Source organism: Mya arenaria, chromosome 6 (genome assembly GCF_026914265.1).
Source record: "Mya arenaria isolate MELC-2E11 chromosome 6, ASM2691426v1".
NCBI classification, from domain to species: Eukaryota; Metazoa; Mollusca; class Bivalvia; order Myida; family Myidae; genus Mya; species Mya arenaria.
Window position 1 is genome coordinate 80,085,965 of NC_069127.1, and position 25,303 is coordinate 80,111,267.

At 35.9% G+C, this 25,303-nt stretch overlaps 1 protein-coding gene across 1 annotated transcript in view; it reads right to left on the reverse strand.

The window, feature by feature from the left end:
• LOC128238758 (protein kinase C-binding protein NELL2-like) overlaps nt 1-24,873 on the reverse strand; it is a 59,109-nt gene extending 34,236 nt beyond the window's left edge. The window contains exons 1-2 of the mRNA XM_052954997.1: nt 24,546-24,873; nt 23,643-23,847 (exon numbers count right to left, since the gene is read on the reverse strand). Of these exons, the coding sequence (XP_052810957.1) occupies nt 23,643-23,712 (70 nt within the window). The 5' untranslated portion in view covers nt 23,713-23,847; nt 24,546-24,873. The remainder of the gene's footprint in view (nt 1-23,642; nt 23,848-24,545) is intronic.
• Nucleotides 24,874-25,303: the final 430 nt, after the last annotated feature.

Below are 25,303 nucleotides of genomic sequence, written 5' to 3' on the forward strand. Positions count from 1 at the left end.
AAGGTCTGCCCACTGCCACTCATCCGATACACACTCCGTGCGTCAGGTCATCAGTTTTGCATTGACAATGTATCAGCCAATAAAGGATGTATTCTAAGTCATTTTGATGACCTGAAGTAATTTCTTAATTATTAAGAAGGGCTCGTTCGCTACGCTTACTCAACCCATTCTTATTCCTTAAGAATTTACTTCATGTCATCTAGATAATACTTCTTACAACGCATGTTCATTATAACTACATGAATATTATAGTACTTCTTTAAGAAAATTCTTTCTGAAATTGTTGCAAGCAGTATAGGTTTTTTTATCAGAGAAAGAGAGATGTTGCAACCTTTAATTTAGACACGTTGCTAAAAATAGAGAAATTTACAATGGTGGCGATAAGATAAAAGAAATAGTTTCCGACTGCAGTTTCCTTTGATAGTAGTTCTACAATTCATTGTAAGTCAAGTCAGTTAAGTTAAAAATACTAATATGTCATAATCAATGTTTTAATAAGTAGTATTCACTGCACAATTAATAGTACATTTCATTTCAATGAGGACTACACTCGCATTATTCAAATGATTACAATGCATATGATAATGTCGAGAAGAAAATCACGATTATTCATGCAAATACATAAATGAAAATGATTCTCTGAAAAAGAAAGTAGTCCCTTACTGGGATATCTGATAACATATCGGATAAGAGATGTACAGAATTAATAAATTTAGCAACACTGATAAAGTCAGAATAAATGTTTAAATGAATGATTGGGTCACTGTTAAGGCGGACCAATTCTGGGAAAATATTCCCGTGGATGAAAATATAGATTAACGATGTATGTTCTTCAATTCTGTATTTCAATTCTGTAATCGAACATTAAAAACAAGAGTGCTTGGTCCGTGTACACTAATGTCTTGAGTCTGATTTTGTGATTCAAAACTCAAAATTGCATGTCTTCAATTTATTGTACAGTTCCTATTGGAAAGCAACAATGGTTAAACTGGCCATACATGTTGCAAGTACCATGTTTAACAATCATGTACATATTTTCTGTCAAAACTAACTATATCGAAAATAATTCATAACACTTAATATTAACTTTATCTGAGCCTGAGTCTGAAAGTCAGACTCATGTCGTTTATGATTACGGACCCAGAACATATGCATCAGACAATTGCAAAGAAATATATAAATAAATTGTTCAATTATAAACAATTCTATTTCCAAATAATATTCTGCTAGAACATATCTTTGAACGTTGTCTTCAAACAAGGCCGCTGACTTGTTTCAATTATATAAATGCTAAATCTTACAAACAAATACGAGTGGAAACATTTGTCTTGTAGCAGATGTAAGGTAGAGGCGGTAGATTTAACCTGTGAAAATATGTCAGATTTTCCGAATTTAAATACTTATCCTGAAAAGTTTGAAACTTCCAACATCTGTTTCTTAAATTTCATGCAGCAAGCAATGCATTACTCAAAGTCTAAACAATGCAAGACGATCATAGCCCACCATCAATAAATTAGCATTCATGAGTGGAGATTGTAGAATGCGTGCATAGTGTGTATACCTCTGCCAATTCTGCTCTCGAAACGTTTAGAAGACCTGTTATTGATTTGCTGTCTGAAAACCTTCATATCAACATTTTTAAATCTCGGTAAATGGAATCATTGCGGGAACTGTGAGGATATGAACATATTCTATGCAACATTTATAACGAGGTTTTCTGACTCATCTTGTAATCATGTTAAAAACCATTGAAAAAAATAACAGTTGAACTAGGGTAAGACTTGTGAAGCGTATTGCATCTAGATGAAGGCAGGTGTCCTGACAGGCGGTTTCGAGGGTTACATTGAGATCCAGTGTTTAGATTACACAATGTCTGGATGGCGGCCTGATTGTTTGTTCACTACGGGATCTACCAACAGGTTGTTACAGTCGTTTATAGGTCCTCGGTGTAACGGATAGGGGCGTACAAGCTGTGCCTTTAAATCAAAACCCTACATTGAGCCATAGGACAGACCACACTTCCTTGTTAAACTGTTATACATCATTTCCGAGCATGCTATAAGCATAATAAAATAATAATGTAAACAATTGCGGCTCATTGGATGTGCTTGGGTCATAAGATATAAGTATTTAAAATTTTATGTGCAATTTACGAGAACAAAATGAGAACAAAACGAGACAAAAACTATACATAAGTTTTGTAACGTAGTACTTTTACAAGCAGGTGTCTGTACAGACACTTATGTCAAGAAGTTTTTCATAACAGTACAAACTTCTCTAAATCTAGACTAGTGTGCAATAAAACTGCACCACGTATCTTAAAGATTTTCAAACTGTTGTGTCTATCATTGTTTCATGATTTGCAGGTTCCTATCGCCCACGCGGCCACTTAAACATACGAAACACATATCCCTATCGTGATCACGCATTTAAGATATGCCCATATCATACAGTGTAAAGAAGTACAGTCAAACCTGGTTGAACGGTCACCTGCTTGAAAGGGTCACCTGCCTTATCGGGCCACTCCGAACCCCCCCCCCCCCCGTACGTTTTTACTAGATAAAGTTAGTGTCTTGCTATAGGAAGCTCCAGCGTTATGCATGGTGTTACATCAAATTAAGTTAACAAAAAATGCTAAATGTAGCTATTGTTGTTGTGTTCAATTGATCAAGTTTTGACTACTCATGGACGATAACTGTGGAATAAGTAAGTCGATACGTCTGTTTACCAGAAGGAAATGAGATAGCCATTACCATTGGAATCTGGCCAAATAAAAGCTGCTCTCTCACAGATTTAATGTTTTGACAACTTTTTTGTCTAAGAACGAGTGAATTTATGCAAAGAATGCATGGAAACCAGTCATATAAGACCGCTGACAAAAAATCAGATCGCAGATTTTCATATTAACGTTTAAAAACTGATGTTTTATGCATTTATCTTAAACCGTTAGCAACGCTTTTAAAACATTAATTTTCGAACGGAAATATGAAAAATCTGCGATGTTGTCCTATGTCAGTAGTCTTATATCACTGGTTTGCAGATATTTACGCAAAATTTGGCTCATTCAAAGACAAAAGTTAAAAAGTGTCAAAACAGCAAATCTGTGAGAGTGCTGCTTTTTTAAGGTCCATAACTTCATATTGAATAGTTGACCCAGGCTGTGGGTCGAGATAGTACGCACTTGAACATTATAACTCAATATAGTAAGGATTGCTTAACAAAGGTGGATCAAGTTTGACAGCGCTCTAGGCAAGTTTGGGTGCTTTTTTTAAATCAAGGGCAATAACTCCAGAAGCATAAAAAATTAAAGAGCGGACATGAAAGTATTACAATGCGGACGATGACAAATGCAGGCAAAAGATCCTTTTTGTGTGCAATGCAACGCAGGCGACATATTTACTTTAGAAACTAAACCAATAAATTCATAGATTTTTCCATGACTTCAGGTCGGAATCTGGATAATGACTTGTAGTGTAACGCAACAAGAAAAATGAAAGGTCAACACAAACGTACAAGCAGATGAACAGGTCATACCTCTGGTAAAGAATGATAAGATAAATTCGTTTCAAGAAGATCAGAAGGTGGTTTTCACCGTTGAGACGAGAAAAATGTAAATAAAAGAGCCCAGACAAGGAACATATTATTGAGACATATTATTGGAACAACGCAATCTGGTAGACTGTAGCATCTCTCGGGTGGGATAATATCTAAACGACAGACGAGATTGTAAAGGCATTCCGGGCGACTGGTAAGCCCTGCCGTCAGGTCGCTCAGAGGATATTGGAAGTGTCGTCCCGTCTGCGTAGCGGCGATATCAAAGGCTCGGAACATACCTCACCTTGCTACAGGTGTGGTGCAGGTGCATGATCTCGTCAACCACCTCCACTGTTCCCCACAGCCTTATCGTTTTTGGCCATCTACTCATATATTAGTGAAACAATCGTACACTATCTCATGTAATTGGTGTGTTGATGTGGGTCTCCTGGATAAAGTAACTGTCATACACATTTCCTCATCAGTGTCTTTGTATTCAACTGTTTCATCAATGCTGCATAAATTACGAATACAGAAATATTTCTGTCCTATATTTATAGCGTCTTGGGAATGCTTTCGCAACACGTGTTCATTCATATATTACCCATACTGTGGCAGCAGTAACAATGCAAACAATGCTTATTGCTACAGTAAAAAACAAGCATTTGAGGACAGTAAACCACTCTGTGGTAGATTCAAATTGAGTGCATCAAAGTTAATACGAAGCATTTTGAATATAAAGCGTCCAAGAAATCTGTATAGTGAATCTAATTCAATAATTCAATTCGATCAAGACCACTTCACGATAAAAAGACACAGCGCAAAAACAGCGAGACAGGATTCTCTAGCAGGTAACATTGAGATAGCACGACTGTTAAGATAGTATTCACTAAAACTACCCTAACGACAAGTCAGGGAAACCTAATCAACCCTATATATACACTGGAATCTACCCTATATATACAGGAACCAACCCTAAATATACTGGCATCTACCCTGAATATATTGCCCGTATTTACTGAAACCTACCATATATATTCTGGAACCTACCCTATATATACTGGCCTATATAATTATACTGAATCCTACCCTATATATACTGGCCTATATAATTATACTAATTCCTACCCTATATATACTGGCCTATATAATTATACTGAATCCTACACTATATATATTGGCCTATATAATTATACTAAATCCTACCCTATATATACTGGCCTATATAATTATACTAAATCCTACCCTATATATACTGGCCTATATAATTATACTAAATCCTACCCTATATATACTGGCCTATATAATTATACTGAATCCTACCCTATATATACTGGAACCTACCCTATATTCACTGGAACCTACCCTATATATACTGGCCTATATAATTATACTAAATCCTACCCTATATATACTGGCCTATATAATTATACTGAATCCTACCCTATATATACTGGAACCTACCCTATATACACTGGAACCTACCCTATATATACTGGCCTATATAATTATACTGAATCCTACCCTATATATACTGGCCTATATAATTATACTGAAGCCAACCCTATATATACTGGAACCTACCCTATATATACTGGCCTAAATAATTATACTAAATCCTACCCTATATATACTAGCCTATATAATTATACTAAAACCTACCCTATATATACTGGCCTATATAATTATACTGAATCCTACCCTATATATACTGGCCTATATAATTATACTAAATCCTACCCTATATATACTGGCCTATATAATTATACTAAATCCTACCCTATATATACTGGCCTATATAATTATACTGAATCCTACCCTATATATACTGGAACCTACCCTTTATTCACTGGAACCTACCCTATATATACTGGAACCTACCCTATATATACTGGAACCTACCCTTTATATACTGGAACCTACCCTTTATTCACTGGAACCTACCCTATATATACTGGAACCTACCCTATATATACTGGAACCTACCCTATATTCACTGGAATCTACCCTATATATACTGGAACCTAACGTACACATACTGAAATATACCCTTAAAAACTGGAACCTACCCTATATATACTGGAATCTACCCTTTATATACTGGAACCTAACCTATATATACTGGAACCTAACCTATATATATACTGGAACCTAACCTTTATATACTGGAACCTAACCTATATATACTGGAACCTAACCTATATATACTGGAACCTACCCTTTATATACTGGAACCTAACCTATATATACTGGAATCTACCCTTTATATATACACTGGAATCTACCCCATATATACACTGGAATCTACCCTATATATACACTGGAATCTACCCTATATATATACACTGGAATCTACCCTATATATATACACTGGAATCTACCCTATATATACTGGAATCTACCCTATATATATACACTGGAATCTACCCTATATATACACTGGAATCTACCCTATATATATACACTGGAATCTACCCTATACATATACACTGGAATCTACCCTATATATATACACTGGAATCTACCCTATATATACACTGGAATCTACCCTATATATACACTGGAATCTACCCTATATATATACACTGGAATCTACCCTATATATATACACTGGAATCTACCCTATATATACTGGAATCTACCCTATATATATACACTGGAATCTACCCTATATATACACTGGAATCTACCCTATATATATACACTGGAATCTACCCTATATATATACACTGGAATCTACCCTATATATACTGGAATCTACCCTATATATATACACTGGAATCTACCCTATATATATACTGGAATCTACCCTATATATACTGGAACCTACCCTATATATATACACTGGAATCTACCCTATATATATACACTGGAATCTACCCTATATATACTGGAATCTACCCTATATATATACACTGGAATCTACCCTATATATATACTGGAATCTACCCTATATATACTGGAACCTACCCTATATATACTGGAACCTACCCTATATTCACTGGAATCTACCCTATATATACTGGAACCTAACGTACACATACTGAAATATACCCTTAAAAACTGGAACCTACCCTATATATACTGGAATCTACCCTATATATACTGGAACCTAACCTATATATACTGGAACCTAACCTATATATATACTGGAACCTAACCTTTATATACTGGAACCTAACCTATATATACTGGAACCTACCCTTTATATACTGGAACCTACCCTTTATATACTGGAACCTAACCTATATATACTGGAATCTACCCTTTATATATACACTGGAATCTACCCCATATATACACTGGAATCTACCCTATATATACACTGGAATCTACCCTATATATATACACTGGAATCTACCCTATATATATACACTGGAATCTACCCTATATATACTGGAATCTACCCTATATATATACACTGGAATCTACCCTATATATACACTGGAATCTACCCTATATATATACACTGGAATCTACCCTATACATATACACTGGAATCTACCCTATATATATACACTGGAATCTACCCTATATATACACTGGAATCTACCCTATATATACACTGGAATCTACCCTATATATATACACTGGAATCTACCCTATATATATACACTGGAATCTACCCTATATATACTGGAATCTACCCTATATATATACACTGGAATCTACCCTATATATACACTGGAATCTACCCTATATATATACACTGGAATCTACCCTATATATATACACTGGAATCTACCCTATATATACTGGAATCTACCCTATATATATACACTGGAATCTACCCTATATATATACTGGAATCTACCCTATATATACACTGGAATCTACCCTATATATACACTGGAATCTACCCTATATATACTGGAATCTACCCTATATATATATACACTGGAATCTACCCTATATATACACTGGAATCTACCCTATATATACACTGGAATCTACCCTATATATACTGGAACCTAACTTATATATACTGGAATCTACCCTATATATACTGGAACCTTACTTATATATACAGGAATCTACCCTTTATAAACTGGAACCTAACCTATATATACTGGAACCTACACTTTATATACTGGAACCTGATTTACTTATACTGAAAATTTACCTACAGATACTTGAAACTAACCTATATATACTGGAAACATATCTACTTATATTGGAAACTAACATATATATATATATAATTGAAACTTAAATACAGACACTGGAAAATAGCCTATATATACTTGAAATTTACCTATATATACTGGAAACTTACCTACAGATACTGCAAACTTAGCAACATATACTGAAAAATAACCTATATATACTGGAAACATATCTGCATTTACCTATCAACATATACTAGCCTTGCCTTTACAAACTGGAACTGGCACCTTGGACATAATGCAGTTGAATTAAGACTATGATTTGAAGAAACATAAAATATTCCTACTTGGATGTATCTGTGCGAGTATAGTCGTCAGTATATGTTAAAGTCCCAGAGCCACTTTTAAACAATTAGAGAGAAAAAATTAAAATTAACGTGGGTATATAACTATGATAGAGTCTCATATTGGTAAAATCCCATATATTTTTTTCTCGTACTATAATGTACATTTACATGGAAAGTCATAATGTTAAAGTGCCTTGTTACCCGGAAACTGCAGCTGGTGTAAGCAGATAGGAGGTCGGTTTATCAGAGGCATGTGTGAATATCAAATATAAGGACAATGATTTGTTAAGTCAACATGTGGTATGCTGCGAGTAAGTATTGTAAATGAAACACTGACATGTGTGTGTATGTAAGCTAATTCATACTCGCACTCGGGCCTTGCCCATTGGGCGAGTACTCCGATAAGATTGTGATTTTGTTTTTGGAGCATAGTGTACAGACAGAATGTAACCCTGGTTCTTTTACGTGTACCAGTGAATAGGACTGTCACATGAGACCCCATATGACGTCCCTCCTGAAAGACGATTAGTATTTAAGTGGTGCGGCGGGGAATCGAACCTGCGACCCTTGGGTTGACAGTCAAGTGTGTTACCGCTAGACCACGGATCCGCCACGTACTCTGACACAGATACTATAGCTGCTTATGTAATCTCAGGGATCAAGGTATAAGTTGTCTAGTATTTCACAAATGAGAGTTTCGCTATTTATGATAATGTTCGTAAATTCAGACGGCAATTGTCGTTACCTTTAAGGCTTATATTAAATTACATTGACATTTCAATGGGCAATGTTGTACAAATATAATGCTCAACAATTCTTTGTATTTCATCATAAATATATAAATACAGAATAACACCAGCATCTGATAAAGAACACGAACTCCATGGAATTCCAGGATCATTTGTTTTATTGGATGTCATCCAACGTCTACAGATTGCAAGATTGGAAGCTGTATCAGTCTGCTGTTACGGTTTACTTAACATTATACGAGATTTAACTCAACCTTGTTCAACACTTTTGATTTCAAGGATAACTTTTGACAGTAAATATCATCAAGTTCCAAATGCTATTTTCCTCGCTTTCTCCAAGCATTTTTTGAAACAAGGCATTTATTTAAAAGACAGAACGAGTGTTCTTTGAAGTTGTTTTTGTGCGTTAACGTATAAAGATCTAGAGATTAAATAAACCTAATATTTAATAATATTAAAGAGAATACGTAATCTTTGAATTAAAGGTGTTAAGCTAAACCAGGATATGAATGCATAACAAGAGAAATGTGTTTACGGTTTTCCGACATATCCTAGTTTTCAAACCTGTTTTTTGTTGCCATCCGATACTTTCTTTTCTTTCGGATTACATCAGAACAGAACAGAACAGAAATTTATAGAACTGAACAAAAACAGAACAGAATAGAAAAGCACATTGTATCTATTTAACCTGAACATATAAAGCTATCGTTATACACACAAAACACATACCAATGGTTCATGATCTTTTCGGTTGTTTCTTTATTCGGAAAAGATGGCTAGATGTGGTGTTTTAATACTTAAACAGCACTCTGATCAACGTTTATACAGACAAAACGGCGCTGTTTTGAAGTGTGTCAAAGATAATCAGTCAAAACTTTATCGAAGAAAACATTAATAAAAGAACATTATATGTATGGCAATGAAATAGGAAACACACATATTTATTTTCGCTGTAATGTTGTTAAAGGGACTATACACCAGATTGGCACCAAAAAAAGTTTTTTTTCTGTAACGAATCTCAGGACAATTATTTAATAAAATGTTTTACTTTTTGATATCATACTTGTAAAAAAAAAATGTAAAATATAATTGTGACGGAGACCGGGTTCGAACCAGTGTCACCAAAATTTCACTCCAGTGTTGCATCCACGGTGCTACGAAGGCATACCCTAAACGGCAGGAATATTTAAGCTATACACCTAATTTGGTAATATCACGTGATAACATCGACAAGCCAATTACGCATTAGGAATGAATTCTACTAGGTAGACATACCTAGTAATCTTTTTAATGGAAAAAATACGAAATAAATGCGAAAAATAAATTAATTGTAAACTATGTGGTACTACAGTTAGTTAGTTTCAATGCATTGTTAACATCGATACCAAGTTTATGTCAGTTTTCGACAATTTTCTTTTTTGCCGCTATTTCATCATACGGAGTGCAGCCCCTTTAATGATTGAAGTGAAATGCAATGATAAAGATAAGACTTTGTTTTACTGTCTTACAATATCTCAATCTCACATCATCATCAGTTTTATGTTGATCTTGATTTGGAGCTATATTCGGTAAGGAAGTCATCGTAGTCACGTATAAACTCGCGGTCTCACGGAAGTGTACATCATTTCGATTCACAATAACGTTTCGTTGCATAAATACCTTGGTTGAATAGTTGACCAACAGAGAGAATGCTTGCCAAAATTTGTATAGAAAGTTTACATTATTTCAAAACAATGATGATAAGCACTAATTACCGAGTTCTCTCTATTATGTAGACGGTACCACTCTTTATCAACCCAAATATCTACAAAGCAAAGTAAAGCAACCGGAAATAAGGACCGCAAGATTCTAACATCCACTTAGTATGAACTGTTTTATTTAGCCAAGGCATACATGTATCTACATTCAAAGTATAATATGCACACAGCAATCTCAGCTCGACTGAGAATTTTCGTAGAAAGCAAATTGGTGCAGCCTAGGAAAGGCTGAAACACTCCATTTTCAGGAATCACCAAGTTATATCCAATGATCAAGAATGACCAAAATATGAATCACTACACAGTGGACGAGGTACTGGGCGACAGTTTACGGCTGACATACATCAACTCAAGTTATTTGAAAAGTTTCAAAGCCTTAGCATTATTTCAAAAGAACGATTAATCCCATTAACATTCCCCTGTCAGAAACATGTGCTTCTGTCCATGCTAACATGCACGCGGATTAGCGAGATTAGCATACGAGTTAAGTTAATACAGAGGCAAGGTGCTCGCAGGCTGTTGTAATGACGGATACCTGTCGCCCCAATTACCGCGGCTGATGAAGACCTTGAGGTGTGACAGGTAATTAGAGTATAAGAGCTGTTCATAATTCGCGTTGAAAATGAAATGTCTAGACTAATTCAAGCCGCTTTAGATGAAACCAACAGGTACACCTATCAAGGAAGGGGGTCTCGTGTTAATAATGGAGACAGAACATACTTCATTAACACCTTTTGCATAAAAATGGCGCAATTCGAGCATCATTTGTCCTTCTTTCTCTTTTTACAGAAAAAAATAATCGTTTCTCATTTGTATTAAGAGAAATTTAAAGCGAGGATATTCCATTGAACAATTTACTCTATTTCATTCAATGTCGTACTCTGTTCCATTGAACGATTTACTCTTTTTCATTCAATGTCGTACTCTGTTCCATTGAACGATTTACTCTATTTCATTCAATGTCGTACTCTGTTCGATTGAATGATTTACTCTATTTCATTCAATGTCGTACTCCGTTCCATTGAACGATTTACTCTATTTCATTCAATGTCGTACTCTGTTCCATTGAACGATTTACTCTTTTTATTCAATGTTGTACTCTGTTCCATTGACTAATTTACTGTTTTCCATTCAATTATTAACTCTATTCCATTCAATGATTTACTCTATTCCATTCAATGATTTACTCTATTCCATTCAATGTCGTACTCTGTTCCATTGAACGATTTACTCTTTTTTATTCAATGTCGTACTCTGTTCCATTGACTAATTCAATGTATTCCATTCAATTATTAACTCTATTCCATTCAATGATTTACTCTATTCCATTCAATGATTTACTCTATTCCATTCAATGATTTACTCTATTCAATTCAATGATTGACTCTATTCCATTCAATGATTTACTCTCTTCCATTCAATGATTTACTATTACTCTATTCCATTGAATGATTTTCTCTATTCTATTGAATGGTGTACTATATTCCATTGAATGATTTTCTTTATTCCATTGAATGGTGTACTATATTCCATTGAATGATTTTCTCTATTCCATTGAATGGTGTACTATTTTCCATTCAATTTTTGACTCTATTCTATTGAATGGTGTACTATTTTCCGTTCAATGATTGACTCTATTCTATTGAATGGTGTACTATATTCCATTCAATGATTGACTCTATTCTATTGAATGGTGTACTATATTCCGTTCAATGATTGACTCTATTCTATTGAATGGTGTACTATATTCCGTTCAATGATTGACTCTATTCTATTGAATGGTGTACTATATTCCGTTCAATGATTGACTCTATTCTATTGAATGGTGTACTATATTCCGTTCAATGATTGACTCTATTCTATTGAATGGTGTACTATATTCCATTCAATGATTGACTCTATTCTATTGAATGGTGTACTATATTCCATTCAATTTTGTCATGAGGGCGATGAGTTAAATAAGAATGCAAGGCCGAGGAGCTTGGTTTTATTGTGGGAGTTTCAGATCACGACCAGGTAGATAAAAACTCCAATCTCTTTGTTTCCTACTGGATATAAATAAAGTAACATTTAATGAAAATACCTCTCCTCCTGAATTTCAGCAATTAGAATGCGGAAGTGGTTAGGAAACGCCTTCAGACAAATATTTAATGACATAGGGCTACATGTTTTATGAAGAAACTTGGTAGGATGCAGACAGACAATTAAAAACCCATAACAGTGGGCCTATCAGTACCGGTAGAACATCGTAGTTACAAGTTTAACTTCTGTTCTAAACCGCTTAAAAAGAAATTAAATAAATGAAACTTTCGAAAACTTGTTATGCCCTTTAAAGTGTATTTATCTCTGGTGTGAAGTAGAGCTGAACAAAATAAGATCAACTGGTTAAAATTTCAAGTACATGTTAATACAGACGCAAAAATGATGAAAATACAGGAGTACAATTCTTGAAGCTAACATTATAACTTTGCACCTCAAACGATTATGTATTATGTAAAATTATTATACTATATATGTGTACCCTTTCAAATTGTAACACCTCAGAAGTAAGCGAAGTGCGATCCCCACCCGTGTTTGAGATGAAAAAAAGTAAAAATTATGAAAAAGAGTTAAATCACATAAGCCATTAAAGAGTATAAACTTAAGCAAACAATGTTTTGCCACCTACACACTTTTTTGGCAAGATACAGATTACCGGAAACCTACCAGGCCACAGGAATTTCATATGGCCCATTCTGTGATTCACGCCGAGAGAGCAAAATCTAAAAATAATGTGATTATAGTAGAAATGACTGATCAAAGAACGTGTAAATAATGCTTACGTTAATGGGATATTGTGTAAATTTTAGCTGCTTCTCGGCATCCGTGCTAGGTAATCCACTTCAAGACGTACTTGGAGGATTTTCAACTGCTGAGCAAGCTATCACAGAAAGCGGCACCCGCGTATGGGTACCTTTCTGAAATGCTTGTTTTATAAGTGGTTACGGTATTCTACTAGATATAATATCGCTTATTTTAAACGTGGCGATGGAAAAGATTTTGTTAGCATTTTAAACACTTGATCATGTGATTTTTTCTATAAGAATCATGATTAAACAATAGACACAGTTCATGAACGAGTGGAAAGTTCACTGGCCAACAAAAAAAACATTCGGAACTCCTCGGCCATTGTTATCGAAAACAACCTCGGATGTATTTTAACGGTTTACATACTGAATAATTGATATGATTAGTCCGCTGCAATTAGATCGCGTACTTATTAAATTTTGCTGTTAAAGTTAATGGCTAAGATCTTGGTTATCTTAATTATGTTTGCAATGATACACTTCACTGGCAATCAAATTAAACTTAGATCGACAAATATAAGCTAAACTAATACATTTAATTTATGATATTATTCAAAGTGTTACGAACTACTTCTACCGATGTTCCGGCATACATCCGAGGTTGTTTTCGATAAAAATGGCCGAGGAATTCCAAATGCAAAAAAAGGGCATCCGGGCACTTGGCATTTAGTTATAACGTACCATAATTATACACATACATCCCAATTGTCCTCGGCAAGCAGACGTAGCTTTACGTCAAAAGGCCAACACACTCCTACGCACAGGGTACAGAAGGTAGAAAATTCAGCACTCTATAATCTTATCAAATAATGCTCACCATGAGCCAATTTCTGACCACTGTGCGCAAGAGTGAACAAGTAACTAGAACCTAACCGAAAACCGGAGGAGTTCAATGCCTACTAATACAATTAGAAACAATAGAAAGTGATTCTTACAAGTGTGGGTGGGTGTAGACAAACCACTCTGTGGCTCTTTTGCAACGATAAAGCACTAATTAACAGCTGCATATTCTTTGATTTGCACACTTAATCAGCTTGTCTGGAGCAGTTTTATCATTTACCTGTTTACTAATTGAAACTGTACGCTGGAATGTCTTGTTGTCTAAATTTATCATTTTTGTCTGCTATAAATACAACAGTATCAATTATAAAAAAATCGGATGTTTTTGGCGAATATTGTATTTCTACAGACGTAATTATAATCATGACATTACGGTAAAAAAATACAGATTCACAGACCTCTGGACAGTTGCTGTTCAAAAAGGACCAATCATGATCATCATTCTAGAAGATCCTGTAACCGGAAACATTTTATCAAATGACGTCACAATAACGCGGTAAATGCTCAACCTCTTGCAATCACTTTTAAACGTTAAAATGAAACACTAATGGCAACAATACAATAATCATATCATAAATTAACACTTTCGTAAATGTTTATTTATTTTACGTGACCTTCTGACACAATTCAAACAATAAAAAGGTCAACAATTATCATGAATAGTGTTATGCGATGATTCGCGATCCGTTCTTATCCGAAGATGTTGCGTTCATGTATAACTCATATTCATATTACATTAAGAAATGTTCTTTCTAAAAGCCACGGCTTACATTTTTGTGTGATGCTCTTACATTTGCAAATGCCAGGAAGAAACTTCTAATTGATTTTACACTTTAATCAGCAGATATATGTCGAGAGGAGGAACCTATTCACCTTTGACAACACGATACCTGTTGAAGCTTCTGTGATTTATGCAAAAGCCTTTTATTTAACATGATGCGATTAAGGCTTAATATTGCCATAACTTTTCATCATAAAACAAACATATCATCGCCCGCTAATCTAATGCAGATATATCTTTCATTAGGGATTAATGAAGTTTTTATGGCCTGACCGATACGAGACCCTTCTTCTAAGGTTTCCTGGTGTTATAGTGCGTTTTCATTGATGCCACTTTTATCCAACCACCAGAAAAGGCCGAACGTTAATTTGAACAACTATTGCACATTGTTTCTTTTTAATTGGTACTGTTTATTTTTAGTCTTCTAAACAAAAATAAATGCTAACTTCCTTAGAGTCGATCGTGGAATGACTCTTTACTAGCCATTGCGCATGCGCGTACTTTCAATAACCCACTTTATTAGTGACTTAATGGAAATTTGGCGGTTGTTCTTGTCAGAGACATGAGCGTCAGCACTAAGCACTGATAAATAAATGTGCAAAATGAGAACTTTTCGCCAAGGCTAGAAGAAACAACTGAATATTGATTGCATAACTATATTGTCTGCCACATTCGAACCCGATTACCTACATTCATAACCTGTGTTATCAGCAAATAAATTAGAAATATAAGACCACCGTAAATGAAGAAGAATTTCGAAAATGAATTTCAGTAAAGCAAGTCGATTAATAAATTAGAAGTATCATTAAAACTAATTAGCTGTTGTACAAACTTGGTGATATTGATCCCCAATATTCATGTTACAAAGAGTACAATTACATCGCCTTGTTTATTGAGTGCAACCGCAATTACGTCAAACATGCAAGAGGGAAAAGACTATAAAAGTGTATAACGGTGCAGATCACTGAAGGATGCAGACAACAGTCGAATATAAATTATTTATAGAACGCATTTACGGTTTCGAATGAAATTCACGGCGGTTTTAAAGATCGAACAGATTAAACAAATCTGGAATGTCATGATGTAAACTAGATAATCACCACAGAGAAAAGTAACATACACAGATAGACGAAGAAAATGAAGGCGTCGGAAACAGTACACTAGAGTAGTTAGTACCAATCACGTGATTCGGTATAAATAGGACAAATGTATCACGCTGTCATTTTAAGAAGATGAAATTGCGATAAATATTATCTTTTTGAACTGGGAAAATATGCTGCTGCAAGGAAATAGATATGTCTTGTTTGCAGATCGAAACCACTTTAATGACGATTTTAGTTTGATGACTTTCGAATGCCAGACTTAAAGGTCAAATTTTGAAAGCTCTGCAAAATGTTCTCGGAAATTTGCGATTTTGCCAAACACTTGATATTCTTCTGGTTTTTAGGGAACAACGCGGTTCAAGTGTTGAAGTCGGGTATTTTTTATATTTTATAATACTTTCAAAACTATGAAAACTCTCTAATATATCATACCGGAATTAATATAAAACCAAGTATTACATCTTAATTGCGAAATTAATTCTGCGTAATCACCCAAGCAATCAGATTCTAAATGCTCCCAAAGTTTAACAGATTAGTTGTCAATCATAATTGATAGTATTTTGCTAATGAAATGAAAATAAGATAGAAGCGTTAATACAATGTATTGCCTGTACATGTATTGGTATGATTCATTTTTCAAACACTGGCATAATTGCCGTCTGTTGGACCGATAATTTTGTTTTCCTAACTGTGCGCCGAGGCTCCCCATAAATCAACTCCTGTAATCAAAACACATCCACTCGTAATTTGAGAATAATGCCGTGAATTAAGTGCGTCTTTAGACTGGATAAAGCTTTAATTTTGGACTGAGCATACCAGTATTTGTATAATTGAGTTTGCTTAATTTGATATTGTCTGCATATGCCCTCCAGATCCGAACTGTAAAACGTTATATCGATCAGATGATCGTGATGAATAGCATTCGGATAGTTTCGGGTTTCTGGTATAAAGTCATATACCAACATGGTTGGCTCGGAATAATTGTAGACTTTACGTGTCAGTGAATTGTCATAACTAGCCATTTCCTACTGGAGGACGGCCAACTTAATGAATACGTTCCTGAAATGCCTCGCTGTGATGACAAAGTAACAAAATTACGAATTTCTAGGAATCACTAGCGGCGTAAAAACAGTGAAGAGATGAGAGGGGGGGGGGGGGCAAATTCTAAGAAGGCATGTTGCCTGTTTTTCGCGGTATCACGGTACATTAAATTGAACAATGTGCACTTGCTCCCGGTCTGAGGTTCCGGCTAATTACAGCACGCGAGCCTGGCGCGAGCCGATCCCATAGTGAGCCACGTGCATGCTCGAAGCTCGAGCGCTGTGACGTCGTGGGCACTGGCTTTCATGTATGGGGGTCATGTCAGGTCAGTGTAACAAACGCGCCCATACTTGTGACCCCTAGTGAACCGTTACTGTTGGGCTTATTCTTTGAACTTTTCACCGTATGGTAAATTCAACAGGCATAATACAATGTTTAAAGCTGCATTCTCACAGATACACCGTACAGATACAACTTTTTTTTCTTGGTATGAGCAAATGTTTGCGTAAAAATCTGCAAACCAATGAAATAATACTGCTGACAAAACATCAGACCGCAGAATTTCATATTTCCGTGCGAAAATTAATGTTTTGTGGCTAAAAGCGCTACTAACGGTTTCAGAAAAACGCATAAATCATCATATTTTGAACTTAAATATGAAAATCTGCGGTCTGATTTTTGTCAGCAGTCTTATATAACTGGTTTCCATGGAATTTCACATACACTGGCTCGTTCCAAGACAAAAAATTAAAAAGTTGTCAAAAGGTTCAATCTGTGAGAGTGCAGCTTTAAAACTAATTTGCATCAACACATCAACTTTTACTACACTTTTTGGATCATTCTGAAAATTGGTGATATTATTAAATATGTTTCAAACTTGAAACTAAACAAGTATAATAAGTGTGGGTGTTGGTGGTGGTAGTGGTTGTGGTAGTGGTAGTGGCTGTATCAATAGTAGTTTTTTTACCTCCGTATTCAATAAAATAGCAATCGAAAAAAGTTCAAGATAATAATAAAAATAAATTGAGCAATAAAGTAATGTAATTTCGCTTCAAAAACTAACAACTATACAATTGATAATATATTTCCTTGCCCTTATCGTACTCAGTAAACTTGAAGCACAGCTTGTAGTAAAAAAGGGAACATGTTGAATATGTCCTACTTATGCGTGGAATTCCTGTACAGTTTCATCATGTTTATTTCCAACATTACTTTCTAGTGATAACATCCTAACCACTTAATCATACCCATCTGTTCAAATACGATAGTAGTATTTAAAGAGGTATTTGCGAACCCCACAAAGTTAATAAAATGGTTCACCGGACACAAATCATAACAGCAATCAATATATTTAAACACTACACTAATTATATTGGAAGTTTTAATTATGACTTGAGATTATAGTTTGTATACTGGACAAGGGCCACATTCAATAAGCAACTTTAATTGAACTTAAGTTTAAGATTACATTAAGTGTTTTTGATGGGCCTGTATATTTAGCTGTCCAATAGTCTGATTGGAATCACTGGCGCATAACTTCGTTTTTAAGTTAAATTTAAGCTGCTTATTGAAAACGCCCAGCCTCTGTTTAAATCTACCGATTCACCTGATTTAAATCAATAACGGCTGTCTGCTGATTTGCGAAAATTAATGTACATGTACAAATAGGTGAAAGATATCGCCACCCCATTGGACAAAAATAAAACATTTTGAACATTTAAAGTATGGAATATGTTTTGTTTTACATATGGTCAGTGAGAAGATTGGGCAGACCCCAATATCACAAAATTACTTAAGTCAAATCTCAATCTCAGTTTTTCACATAGCATCAAAAGTTGTTAAAATATGAATATGTTTTTACACCTTTTAAAAGCGCATTCTAGCATGGAATATTATCTTGATTAACGCCTATGGTTAAGATCCTTAGGGGAAAATATTTTACAGCAAATAATGTATTTGAGTGTAATTCATTGTTTTTTTAACAATTACTTAAGTATATTTTTGCTATATATTTGTTTTCTCTGAAGTATGGAAAAAGGTTTTATCACATTCTATATGAGAAAATACGTTTACAAAAAAAACATGTAATATTTTGAATCATTCTTTGCTTTTATATGGTAAATTGAGTTGTGATTGAGATTGAGATTTGACTTAAGTATTTCTGTGGTATTGGGTCCTGGTGTGTATGGCTTTGTCTGGTTTAGTGTATAGCTAACAGATAACAACCGTGCACATTGCATTAAGTAAATTGCAAACTATCCAGACATCATTTAAATGGTGCATGGTTACGAGTAGACAGTGAAATATATCAAATATACTGAACCAATTATGTTCCCAGAACCTTCATACTACTAAACCATTTACCACAATAATTCACCATGACCGACCGAAGGATGAGAGAAACAGATGTCCAGTTAACATCATTAATCCGGACAAGCAATTTCAATCACGATTTTAATCACTGCCCCCATCAATGGTCGAAAGTATTTAGGAAAGATATTTACTGCCATCATGCCTGAGACTCGGGGGTAATAATGTATGAGTTATGGTGATTACTAGAAATATCACTCTAAACTTGTCTGCTCTATGTCTGGGTCAAGTCACATTATACCAGACATTATGACAGGGATGCCTCCATTAATTTAACAAAGCCTGCTTAGTGTGTTTATGGGATAACGTAAGCTTAACTCTTTAACACAAGTGCTGTCCTCCGATATCCAGTACTGTTGTTATTCGTTTTGCAAAAAGTGTCTCATTCCTTCAATGTTCTACTTGTGTGTGGTGACTGGTTACCTTTCAATGTTCTACTTGTGTGTGGTGACTGGTTACCTTTCAATGTTCAACTTGTGTGTGGTGACTGGTTACCCTTTAATGTTCAACTTGTGTGTGGTGACTGGTTACCCTTTAATGTTATACTTGTGTGTGGTGTCTGGTTACCCTTCAATGTTCTACTTGTGTGTGGTGACTGGTTATCCTTCAATGTTCAACTTGTGTGTGGTGACTGGTTACCCTTCAATGTTCTACTTGTGTGTGGTGTCTGGTTACCCTTTAATGTTCTACTTGTGTGTGGTGACTGGTTACCCTTCAATGTTCTACTTGTGTGTGGTGACAGGTTACCCTTTAATGTTATACTTGTGTGTGGTGACTGGTTACCATTCAATGTTCAACTTGTGTGTGGTGACTGGTTACCCTTTAATGTTATACTTGTGTGTGGTGACTGGTTATCCTTCAATGTTCAACTTGTGTGTGGTGACAGGTTACCCTTTAATGTTCTACTTGTGTGTGGTGACAGGTTATCCTTTAATGTTATACTTGTGTGTGGTGACTGGTTATCCTTCAATGTTCAACTTGTGTGTGGTGACAGGTTACCCTTTAATGTTCAACTTGTGTGTGGTGACAGGTTACCCTTCAATGTTCTACTTGTGTGTGGTGACAGGTTACCCTTTAATGTTATACTTGTGTGTGGTGACTGGTTATCCTTCAATGTTCAACTTGTGTGTGGTGACAGGTTACCCTTTAATGTTCTACTTGTGTGTGGTGACTGGTTATCCTTTAATGTTCTACTTGTGTGTGGTGACTGGTTACCTTTCAATGTTCTACTTGTGTGTGGTGACTGGTTACCCTTTAATGTTATACTTGTGTGTGGTGACTGGTTATCATTCAATGTTCAACTTGTGTGTGGTGACTGGTTACCCTTTAATGTTATACTTGTGTGTGGTGACTGGTTACCTTTCAATGTTCTACTTGTGTGTGGTGACTGGTTACCCTTTAATGTTATACTTGTGTGTGGTGACTGGTTACCATTCAATGTTCAACTTGTGTGTGGTGACAGGTTACCCTTTAATGTTATACTTGTGTGTGGTGACTGGTTATCCTTCAATGTTCTACTTGTGTGTGGTGACTGGTTACCTTTCAATGTTCTACTTGTGTGTGGTGACTGGTTACCTTTCAATGTTCAACTTGTGTGTGGTGACTGGTTACCCTTCAATGTTATACTTGTGTGTGGTGACTGGTTACCCTTTAATGTTATACTTGTGTGTGGTGACTGGTTACCCTTCAATGTTCAACTTGTGTGTGGTGACTGGTTACCCTTCAATGTTCAACTTGTGTGTGGTGACTGGTTATCCTTTAATGTTATACTTGTGTGTGGTGACTGGTTACCTTTCAATGTTCTACTTGTGTGTGGTGACTGGTTATCCTTCAATGTTCAACTTGTGTGTGGTGACTGGTTACCCTTCAATATTCTACTTGTGTATGGTGACTGGTTACCCTTTAATGCTATACTTGTGTGTGGTGACTGGTTACCCTTTAATGTTCAACTTGTGTGTGGTGTCTGGTTACCCTTCAATGTTCAACTTGTGTGTCGTGTCTGGTTACCCTTCAATGCTCTACTTGTTTGTGGTGTCTGGTTACCCTTCAATGTTCAACTAGTGTGTGGTGTCTGGTTACCCTTCAATGTTCAACTTGTGTGTCGTGTCTGGTTACCCTTCGATGCTCTACTTGTGTGTCGTGTCTGGTTACCCTCCAATGTTCAACTTGTGTGTGGTGTCTGGTTACCCTTCAATGTTCTACTTGGGTGTGGTGACTGGTTACCCTTCAATGTTCAACTTGTGTCTTCAATGTTCTACTTGGGTGTGGTGACTGGTTACCCTTCAATGTTCTACTTGTGTCTTCAATGTTTTACTTGGGTGTGGTGTCTGGTTACCCTTCAATGTTCTACTTGTGTCTTCAATGTTCTACTTGGGTGTGGTGACTGGTTACCCTTCAATGTTCAACTTGTGTCTTCAATGTTCTACTTGGGTGTGGTGTCTGGTTACCCTTCAATGTTCTACTTGTGTGTCGTGTCTGGTTACCCTTCGATGCTCTACTTGTGTGTCGTGTCTGGTTACCCTCCAATGTTCAACTTGTGTGTGGTGTCTGGTTACCCTTCAATGTTCTACTTGTGTGTGGTGTCTGGTTACCCTTCAATGTTCAACTTGTGTCTTCAATGTTCTACTTGTGTGTGGTGTCTGGTTACCCTTCAATGTTCAACTTGTGTGTGGTGTCTGGTTACCCTTTAATGTTCAACTTGTGTGTGGTGTCTGGTTACCCTTCAATGTTCAACTTGTGTGTGGTGTCTGGTTACCCTTCAATGTTCAACTTGTGTGTGGTGTCTGGTTACCCTTCAATGTTCAACTTGTGTGTGGTGTCTGGTTACCCTTTAATGTTCAACTTGTGTGTTGTGTCTGGTTACCCTTTAATGTTCAACTTGTGTGTGGTGTCTGGTTACCCTTCAATGTTCAACTTGTGTGTCGTGTCTGGTTACCCTTCAATGTTCAACTTGTGTGTCGTGTCTGGTTACCCTTCAATGTTCAACTTGTGTGTGGTGTCTGGTTACCCTTCAATGTTCAACTTGTGTGTCGTGTCTGGTTACCCTTTAATGTTCAACTTGTGTGTCGTGGCTTTTTGCCCCTGGAAGTTGTACTTGTATGACGTGTGATCACTGTGTTCCAAACTAGATTACAGTAGTGAGTTTTCACTTATGACCAATCACCTTACAGTTCATATTTTATAATACAGCGGTTCTAATGCTCACAGCGATGTTTGACGTCCATACTTATTTTTTTTCGGGGGATTTCTTAATCAATGTCCGCAATATCTTGTGTCAATAATGGCACGGACAACACCACGAGGAAATGGACTAGTAATGAAATAGGACCGCCTCGGGTCATTGATGGCTGTGACATAAATCAGAAAGAACTTGATGAAAACATAATACGAGATCCAAACTAATGTCTGAATTACCATCGTATGTGTGGAACGCACTACAGTTAGTCGAAGGTGATATGCCGAACGCAATACAAATACGTCCAACGCAATACAATAGGGTAGAATTAGGTAAAGAATTTTCTCGAAAGCAGACATTGACATGTTATTGGCCTTATGTTTGAGACAAACTATGTTGGAAGAATACTTTAAACCAGATGTTACAATTGCAAACGTAGAACGCATGTATCCTCCAGTGACACAGAAACAATGCGAGTGATATCCAGTTTCGTAATAATTATAACACTATTTTATATGGTTTCATGGTATTGTTTCGTGAACAGTTCATGATTGCAAGTGAACAATGACGTTGTAGTGATGACGACGACGACGACGACGACGACGACGACGACGATGATGATGATGATGAAATCATAAATCGACTCGATTGTGAGTTATTGCAAACAATACAATAAAATCTAATGATCATAATAATAATAAAGGGGATTATAATCACGGTGTAGAATAAACTAAAAATAAAGATATAATGATTTAATGATGTTTAAGAAGACGACATTGAGGCAAGTATAAGGATGATATATCATATTATTATAGAGGGGGTACAGATTTGAAAAGGATTATAGCGTCAAAGACGTGTTATTTTGGGGCGAGAGTTGTAGTAGCACGAACTATAGGTGCCCGCCATTTCCCTAAGTTCGCCCAATAGGCCACTCGTTTAGAATACCACAATCAAGCTACAATAAAAACGTAAAACATGAATGTAAGTACTCACCGGAAACTATAGTACCCAGCAGTAAGGCCAGACTAGACACGACGATACATAGACGAATCCTAAAGCCCATGCCTGTCCTGTGTCGATGTGACCAGTAGATCCTTTTATAATATACATACTGTCATATCCAAACTTGTTCCAATTTTTCGTAAATCCCTAAAGATTTAAGCACAGTTCCGACTTGTTCTGGTGCCACGGTAGTTTCCTGTAAATGTGATCAATAAAATTTAAAAGAAAATCGATAACAAACCGTTTTCGAATGTATACAACTTTTGCTATCAAATTAAATTATCTTTAATTGAACACCTGTATATTTAAGAAGAAATCTATCGACCACCTACATCAATGTTACCTGTTGTTTTGCCATTCTGAAAACACATTTTCATAAGCCACATAGGCATTGTGAAACCCTTTACAGCTTACTCATTACCATTATTTTAGAGCTGACGAAACCTTTAACAATCCCGAACCACCTTTGCTTAGAATGATGTTTGCTTTCTCATTCTATGGTCGGGCATATATAAATATATATTTAACCATATAACCGATGTTAAATTAACCCCAAGTAAAGCGCTTTTGAAGTTGAATATGTTTATTAAATTCTGCTGTCACAATAAGTTATACTTGTCTGAATAAGGAGTGCGTGGTACGGAATTAATATTTAGTTTAGGAATTCTCAAATTAGTCACATTAAGGGTACTTAGCGTTGACATATCTATAAACAAACATTTGTTATCAACATTTTTGGATTGACCATCAGTATTTTATCTCATAACTAGCTAATATTTGACTGACAATATCCTACCCTCTGATAGAACGTCGCGTTGCTCTGTTGAAAAAAAAATGTCCCGCTTACATAAGAGGAAACCACCTTGCGCAATGCAGAATTCCGCGCTTACTCACCGTTTCAGACGAGTTTTGGCTGATTGTCTTCTTTCAAGATATTCTGCTGTAATTCCTGTCTGTTTTAAAATCACATTTATACACAAAATCCATTCTCTTGAATTTAATTTTCACAAACATTCCCAATATTGAGGTTCAAGACAAGTATCAACATTAATTTAAACTAATTATCACTGCCTAATTATTTTCACCATTTTTAATATCATATGATCCACTTTGAGGACGTTTAACACAACTGTATCCTCATGACAGACCCTGAACGTCTCTGACAATTCTATAACGGAAGCACGCGCCGCGTCGATACCCCCACACGACTTCCACGAGCGGGGCTAAGTATCGTCTGCAACAATTTGCAGGCGAGAAATTCTGTTCTTTTTGTATAGACAGTCAGAAATTCCATGAACGCTCCGACTTGGAAGAGGCTCATAGCAGACAGTATTTTTATAATATTCAGAGAGTGCAATACACCGCACCGACCTGCAACAATGGGTGTACAGAAACGCGTCCCGTGAATACTTCGAAGCAAGCAACATACGCGTTTTTTCATTCACATATTATTGAAGATACAAATAATTTTGTTGTATGTAATCAACGATGTAACTTTAAACCATCCCCAACTATAAGTGTACGAGTACAATGAACCACTTGCCACAGTTATGTACGAGTGCAAGGAACCACTTGCCACAGTTATGTACGAGTACAAGGAACCACTGGCCACAGTTATGTACTGGTACAATGAACCACTTGCCACAGTACTG